Genomic DNA, 8,340 nt, shown 5'->3' with positions numbered 1-8,340 from the left:
TAGCAGATCTACCTAATACACAGAAAATTACCCAAACAAAAGTGAAAATGGGGAGACAAAAAAAACAAGCCGCCGATGAAAGAACCAGATGAGTCTCCAGGTGAAGAGCTATGTGAAATGGAGACAAGCAATCTATCAGATACAGAGTTCAGAATACTGTAGGGATGATGAGAGAAGATGGGGAAACTATGAAGGAAATTAAGAATGACCTAGCAGCCAGGCCGGCCTGGCTCAGCGGATAAGCATCAACCTAGGATCCAGGAGATTGTAGTTTGATTCCCGTTCAGGGCACATACTTGGGCTGCGTGTTTGATCTTTGATCGGAATTGGGGTGTGTACAGGAGGCAGGTGATTGAAGTTTCTTCCTCACATCAAGGAAGAAACTCTCTCAAATCAATAAAAAAATACATATCCTCTGGTGAGGATTGAAAATATGGGGGGGGGGACCCGTATTTACATAGCTTTTATATTGCATTACGTATTAAAATTATCTAGAGATGACTGAAAGTGTGTAAGCTACATGCAAATACTAGGCTGTTTTATGTGAGGGACTTGGGCATCCAGAGACTTTGCTCTGCAGGGACCTGGAACCAGTCCCTGTGGATACAGAGGGATCAGCTGCAGATATTAGCTTATGGAGCCAGAAATACTACGTGACTGGGGCACAGTCACCGGCTACAGGCCAGAGGTTTTGCGTGGGAACCGGAGGCAGACCTTGAGGACACAGCGAACATCCACAGCTGTAGGGAATTTTTACGAGTTTGTTGGAGCCAGAATTACGACATGCGCCTGGGAGCAGGATCTCAAGTGCTCCTGGGGGTAACAATTTTGCAGCTGAAACTAAAAAGGGAACGTAATAAAAATACACAGTTTGAAAGCAGCAAATTGGGGACTGGGCTGCAGGGTGATTAGCCACCGTGTGCGCGCTCGGGTCGCGCGGCGCCCTGGGTGTCTCCGCGGTGTTTCCGAAGGGCGTTCACCCAAGGGCGCCGGCGACGGGCGGGCTCCTTCCAAACACCCGCTGAGGAGCCCGGGGCCGGCTGCGTGCTCGGAGCCCCCGCGAAACGAGGCCGGGGCTGCGGGTCCGGCGGGGGCGCCGGGGCGTGCGGGGGGCTGCCGGTCACGGCTCCTCGCTGGTGTTCCCCCCCTCGGAAATCAATTTGGAAAAAAAGGAGTGAAACTACCAAAAAAAATAAAAACAAGAGGTTTTAGGCCCCGGGGTGGCACCGGCACGCTGCGCCCACTTAGAGATCCGGCACCGGGTCCCGGGGCCTCTCCACAGCCGCCCCCGACCCCCCGGCGCGAGCGCGGCTCCTCACCTGACGCGGGGCCCCGCGTCCCGCCGGCCGATTGGGGCGTTGTTTCCGCGGCGCCCGCCCCGCCCCCGCTGAAGCCCCGCCCCCGGAAACGCGTCACCCAGGGCGGCGGGCGGTGCCCGGAGGTTTCAAAGCTGAGGCGGGACTTCGGTCGCCCTCCTCGCGGACGTTGCCTCAGGTCAGCCGGGTCCTTGGGGCGGAGGGGACGGCACCACGAAGGTGCGAAGGAGCCGCCGCCCGGAACCGATGGCAGCCGCGCGGAGACGCCCCCCTGAGGCGCCCGAGGTGAGGCGCGTCCCCGGGTGCGGACGGGAGGCGGCAGCGGCGGGGGCAGCAGGGCCCGCTTGGCGTGGACGGGCCTGTCGGTGTCTGAAGTTCCCGGGGTGGCGCCCGGTGGGGAGGCGAAGGTGAGGGCAGGAGGCAGGACCGCGGAGCCGCCGTCGGGGCCTTTCCCGGCCGGGGCGCCGTTCGACCTGGGCCGCGCCCGATGGCGGCGCATCCGGGGCCCCTTGGGTGCGGGTGCCGCCCCCCTGGCGCTGCGGGGACGGGCTCAGGGAGGCAGCGGGTGCGGGCTGCGCGCGGGCGGCGGCGGCGCGAGCTGGCGGCCCGAGGCCCCGGGTGGGGAGCAGGCGGAGCAGGAGCCCGCCTCGGGCTGCGTCCAGCGGGCACCGTCTGAGACTCGGGGGCGCAGCTTTGCGGGAGGAGGCCCCGCAGGCGCGGCGGCCGCCGGGGTGGCGCCGCGGTGTCCGCAGGGCCTGCAGCTGAGGGCCGAGCGCGGCCGTGGAGCCGGGAGGGGCGGGCAGCCGCCAGCGCCCGGGGCCCGCGTCCCCTCCGAGGTGGGAGCCCTGGGGCGGGAGCGCTGGAGGACGCGCGGTGAGGGACCCGAGGCTCCGGGGGACGACGCGGACGCTGCCCGCCCCGCCCGCAGGGCCGCGTGACCTTCCCCGACGTGGCCGTGTACTTCTCCGCGGAGGAGTGGAGGCTCCTGGACGAGGCCCAGAGGCGCCTGTACCACGACGTGATGCTGGAGAACTTCGCCCTGACGGCCTCTCTGGGTAAGACCCCCGCCTGACGGGCGACTGCACGAGGCGCGGCCCCGTCCTGTGTGCGGACACCTGCTGCACTGCGCTCTTGTCGGAGAGGATGGCAGGAGCCTGTGCCTTCCCCAGGCCTGCCCTGTCTGGCCAGGTCCGTGTGTCCAGGTCCATGGTACCTCTTTGGCTGACATTTCCTAGGGCCTGGGTGTGCCAGGAATACAGATACTGTCATGGTCACTATGACCATCGGGTTTTGTTTTTTTTAATCCTCACATTAGGATATTTTCTCCATTTCTTTTCAGAGAGAGTGGAAGGGAGCGAGGGAAGGGGGCGGAGAGAGAAACATTGATGTGTGAGAGACACATTGACTGGTTGCCTCCCGCACTGGGCAGGGAGCAAACCCAAACCCCAGGTACATGCCCCTTACGGGGACTTGAACACGAGTCCCTCCAGTGCTCTGGTGGACACTCACACCACTGAGCCACACCAGCCAGGGTTGGGCTGTTTTTCAAGACCCTGGTGCAGGGTTTATAAAGTTTTTTTAGGTCTTTTTCCTTTTCTTTTTATCCCAGTGTTGCAGATCTGTCAAATGGTATTTATTATTTACCATTTTTAAAGGCTATTTTATTGAGTTTTAGAGAGAGAGGAAGGGAGAGAGAGAAACATGAGAGTGAAACATCGATCAGCTGCCTCCTATACACTCTCTACTGGGGATGGAGCCCTCAACCCCGAAAGGAATCAAACCTGCAACCTTTCCTTGCATGGGACAGCACCCAACCAAGCGGCCAGGACAAAATGGTATATACCTAAAGTGTAGGATGTGATGATTTGTTATATGTGTATATGGTGAAATAATTGCCATAATCAAGTTAATGAAGACTTCCATCACCTGATATAATCACTTTTTAAGAAAATAATAGCACTTAAGAAATTACTCTCCCAATAACTTTTAAGTGTATATTACAGTATTATTAACTGTAATTACTGTGGTTTACAGTAGATCCTCATAACATTCATCTCCAAACTGAAGGTTTGTACCTTTTGACCGATAACTCCCCATTTCCTTGTTTCCCTGGCTCTGAATTTCTACTCCGTTTCTGTGAGTTCAAGTATAATTTAGTTTAGATCCCACATCTAAGTGATATCATACAGTATTTATCTTTCTGTGACTGGCTTATTTCATTTAGCATAATGCCCTCCAGGTTCATGCAATTGTCACATGTGGCAGGATTTTCTTCATTTTTTTTTTCTTTGTTATTTTTATTTTATTTATTTTAGTGTGGGAATTTTTTACTTTTTTATGACTAAATAATATTTTCAGAGTGTGTGTATACCATCCCTTTTTTTAATCCAGTTATCCATGGATGGACACTTAGGTTGTTTCCATATCTTGTGTATTAAGTGTAAGAATGGTGCAGTGGCCCTAGCTGGTCTGTTCAGTGGTTAAAGTGTCAGCCCATAGACTGAAGGGTCACGGCTTCAATTCCAGCCAAGGGCACATACCTCAGTTGCAGGCTCCACACATGCAGGAGGCAACCAATTGATGTGTCTCTCTCACATCTCTCTCTCTCCCCCTCTCTCTCCCTCTCCCTCTCCCTCTCCCTCTCTCTCCTCCCTTCCACTCTCTCTCCCTCCTCCCTTCCACTCTCTCTGAAAAGCAATGGAAAAAATATCCCCAGGTGAGAGTTAAAAAAAAGAATGGTGCAGCAAACATGAGAGTGTAGATATGTGTTCCAAATTCTGATTACATTTTCTTTGATATATGCCAAGAAGTAGGCTTGCTGGCTTATATGGTAGTTCTACTTTCCTTTTTTTTAAAAAAGAAATATATGTGTGTGATTGTATGTGTATGTATATTGATTTCAGAAAGAGAAAGGAAGAGGGGGAAAGAGAGAAACATCAATGATGAGAGATTGTCATTGATCGGCTGCCTCCTGCAGGACACCTACTAGGGATCAGGCCACAACTGAGACATGTGCCCTGATTGGGAATCAAACCTTGATCTCCTGGATCATATGTCAGTGCTCCACCACTGAGCTACGCCCGCCAGGGTGCTGTTGCATTTTTAAAGTTTTGACATGTTTTGTTTCTAATGTTGTTTGTCACGGTAGTTTTATTTTTTCTTTTACTTTAACCCACTGATTGTTCATTAATGTATTGTTTAATGTCCACATATTTCTGAACTTCTCAGCTTTTATTCTTTTACTGTTTTCTAGTTTCAAACCCTTGTGGTCAGATAAGATTCTTGGTATGATTTCAGGCCTACTAAATTTGTTAAGACTTACAATGAAATTTATGATCTCTTTTTTTAGAGAATGTTCTCTGTTGCTTGAGATGTATATTCTGCTTTAGCTGCACAGAATGTTCTATGTATATTTGTTAAATTTATTTGGTATAAAGTGTTGTTCAAATCAAATATTTCCTTATTGATTTCTATCTGGATGATCTACCCATACCAGAAAGATGAGTATTAAAGTGTGCTATTATTATTCCACAGGAGAAGGACCTTATCCATGCAACGAATGTGGGAAATCCTATACCCGAAGAAATTATCTTACCATACACAAGAGAATTCACACAGGAGAAAGGCCTTATCAGTGCAGTGAGTGTGGGAAATCGTTTTCAAGTGGTTCCCAACTCAGTAGTCATCTGAGAGTACACACAGGAGAAAGACCTTATCCATGCAGTGAATGTGGGAGATCTTTTACCCGAAGAAATTATCTTATTTTACACCAGAGAATTCATGCTGAAGAAAGCCCTTATCACTGCAGTGAATGTGGGAAATCTTTTACTGGAAGAAATAATCTTACTACACACCAGAGAATTCACACAGGAGAAAGCCTTTATCAGTGCAGTGAATGTGGGAAATCCATTACCGGAAGAAATAATCTTACTATACACCAGAGAATTCACACAGGAGAAAGACCTTACCAATGCAGTGAATGTGGGAAATCTTTTAGCAGGAAGTCGAGAATGGTTCGACACCAGAGAGTTCACACCGGAGAAAGGCCTTATCAGTGCAATGAATGTGGGAAATCTTTTACCCAAAGAGATTATCTTATTATCCACCAGAGAATTCACACAGGAGAAAGGCCTTACCAGTGCAGTGAATGTGGGAAATCGTTTTCATGTCGTTCCAACCTCAGTAACCATCAGATAGTTCACACAGGAAAAAGACATTATCAGTGTAGTGAGTGTGGGAAATCTTTTAGCAGAAAGTCAAAAATGGTTCAACACCAGAGAGTTCACACAGGAGAAAGGCCTTATCAGTGCAGTGAATGTGGGAAATCATTTTCATGTCGATTCAACCTCAATAATCATCAGATAGTACACACAGGAGAAAGGCTTTATCAGTGTAATGAGTGTGGGAAATCTTTTAGCAGGAAGTCGAAAATGGTTCGACACCAGAGAGTTCACACTGGAGAAATGCCTTGAGTGCAGTAAATGTGGGAAATCTCTTAACTGTTGTTCTACTTTGTTACCATCAGAGAGTTCACACTAGAGAAAGGCCTTAAATGTGCTGGGAATGGGCAACTTTTCCAAGTAACAACCCTGGAGGAAACTGTTTTGAGGAACCATCTGTTTGTATTGAAAGTCATATACCTGAATATGCATAGTGGGGAGATCCCCATAGTTTCATTTATATGGGAAGCATGTGTAATATGTTATACTTCCTGACTTGCCCATGGGTCTTCCTAGGTTTAAGTTGCAACCTATGCATGTGGAAAATGCAATTTAAATGGACACTGTCACCTGGCCTGAATGGCTCAGCAGTTGAGCATTGACCTATGATCCAGGAGATCGAGGTTCGATTCTTGGTCAGGGCACATTCCCAGGTTGTGGGCTTGATCCCTGGTGGTGGGCATGCAGGGGGCAGCCGATCAATGACTCTCATTGTTGTTTCTCCCTTCCTTACTCTCTCTGAAATAAAAGATATTTTAAAAATAAAACTATATAAATAAATGTACACTGTCTTCAAACATTGTTTTTCTTCAGGACTTACAATGATTAAAGACTTTTCACCTTTGATGTTTATAAATGGCTTACAATTCATTAATAAAAAGTAGATATTTGGCCATTTTATATAAATATATAAATATAAATATAAATATATATATAATTAACATGCCCTGCTGAACCTTTGTAGCCTCAGCTGTGAAATCCTGCAGCTGTAGAAGAGACTCATGTTAGTCACATGATCTCAGGTACCCTGACCACGGGAACCACAGCAAGAGATGCAACTCCTTTTTCTCTGCATCTACACCACCTGAAGGTGCCTCAAAGCACTGATTGTTGGGTCTGACCCCCAAAGTGACTTCATAGGTTTGGGTTTAGAGCTGAGACATAGCATTTCTAATAAGTCTCTAGGTGGTGCTGATGGACAGGGTCTGAACAGGTGAAACCTTGAGAAGTTAACAAGGGAACGGCAGCCTCCTGTTCCAGTCCATGGGGCTGTTGATGTGCACACTCAGAGCAGTGCAGCTAAGGTTTCTAGGGGATACCCTCTGAGTGTCTGCAGTGAACCAAGGTTCTTAGTGACAAAAGAGCTCAATTCCTAGGACCTCCACTGCCAAGGAGCATTGGGAGGGCTCCAGACACTGAAGCCACGTGCTTCTTTGCCTTGGAACTGTAATTAAACAAGGAAGCAATTAGACTGAGGTAGCTCCAATGCCATGCAGCCTACATGTGCAAACTGGAAAACCTAACCCAAGAAAATTCTTGTGAATGCCTCAGTGGTAAGAAATTGAAACCTAAGAGCAACCCATCACAACCAACCAGATTCTCCCAAATGAGGCAACTCCTTAAACTATAGCCAGTTAAATAATTTTCTTGCTTTACTTTCTGCTAAAAGAAATCCTTTCCCCTAGCCTGGTTAGGTGCTGCCTGTCTCTAATTGTTTTCTCAAACTCTTCAAAATTTTAACGTTCCTGTTTAAACAGGACAGAGTACCACCTCCTTCCAAAAAAAATACCACATGGCTCCTGCTTGTTAATGGTGCTCTCAGTAAGGCGGCCTTCATTACCTCTCCATGCAATATTGTTACATCCCATTTCTACTGATGAGCTGGGTGCTAGAGGTTTGGTCTCTAACATCACATGTGTGATGGTGGCTGTTGGGGAAATACAATCTTTTCCCAGCCCAGAAATCCTCTCTACAAGGGTAGTAGTGACAGAAACAGTTTTGTTATTAAATAATCTTTAAACCTCAGCTTGATGTGCATCATAGGCAATCCCCTAAGAAATTCCAAAGACAGACAAATCTCACTCCTCTGTATAACTAAGCAGAAAGACTCATTTCATGAATGTATTCAAAATAAACCAATGTTACTAAAAGCTCCGTTTCACTCGTTGTCAACCACCTTTCATCCAGAAGCCCTTCTTATAGTTCCACACCTGTGTGTCCATCTCTGTACTAAGTAATCATCCACCTTTGTTCTCTGAAATATCTCATACACTGAACATGACCAAATAGACAACTACTGATAACCCCATTAAAAAGTACAGCCCTGCCCGGCAGGGCGTGGCTCAGCCGTTGAGCATCGACCTAGGATCCAGGCAATCAGGATTCAATTCCCGGTCAGGGCACATGCCGATCAATGACTCTCATCATTGATGTTTCTATCTCTCCCTCTCCTTTCCTCTCTGAAATCAATAAAGATATATTTTAAATGAAAGAAAGAAAGAAAGAAAGAAAGAAAGAAAGAAAGAAAGAAAGAAAGAAAGAAAGAAGAAAGAAAGAAGAAAGAGAAAGAAAGAAAGAGAAAGAAAGAAAGAGAAAGAAAGAGAAAGAAAGAAAAAGAAAGAAAAAGAGAAGAAAGAAAGAAAGAAAGAAAGAAAGAAAGAAAGAAAGAAAGAAAGAAAGGAAGGAAGAAAGAAGAAAGAAAGAAAAAAAGAAAGAAAGAAAGAAAAAAAGAAGAAAGAGAAAGAGAAAAGAAAGAAAATAAAAAGTACAGCCCGGCCTGGCCAGGTGTGGCTCAGCAGTTAAGC

The 8,340-nt window shown here is 47.6% G+C and overlaps 1 protein-coding gene across 1 annotated transcript; it reads left to right on the top strand.

Annotated features, from left to right (window-relative positions):
• The first annotated feature begins 1,438 nt into the window (after positions 1-1,438).
• LOC308548419 (uncharacterized protein) lies at positions 1,439-6,417 on the top strand. The gene is made up of 3 exons (XM_081119903.1): positions 1,439-1,601; positions 2,245-2,371; positions 4,851-6,417. The coding sequence occupies exons 1-3, from the start codon at positions 1,563-1,565 to the stop codon at positions 5,786-5,788; spliced, it is 1,104 nt and encodes a 367-aa protein (XP_080976029.1). The 5' UTR covers positions 1,439-1,562; the 3' UTR covers positions 5,789-6,417.
• Positions 6,418-8,340: the final 1,923 nt, after the last annotated feature.

This window comes from Miniopterus schreibersii (genome assembly GCF_964146895.1).
Source record: "Miniopterus schreibersii genome assembly, chromosome: 18".
Taxonomy (NCBI): Eukaryota; Metazoa; Chordata; class Mammalia; order Chiroptera; family Miniopteridae; genus Miniopterus; species Miniopterus schreibersii.
This window is presented reverse-complemented; position numbering and strand designations above follow the sequence as displayed.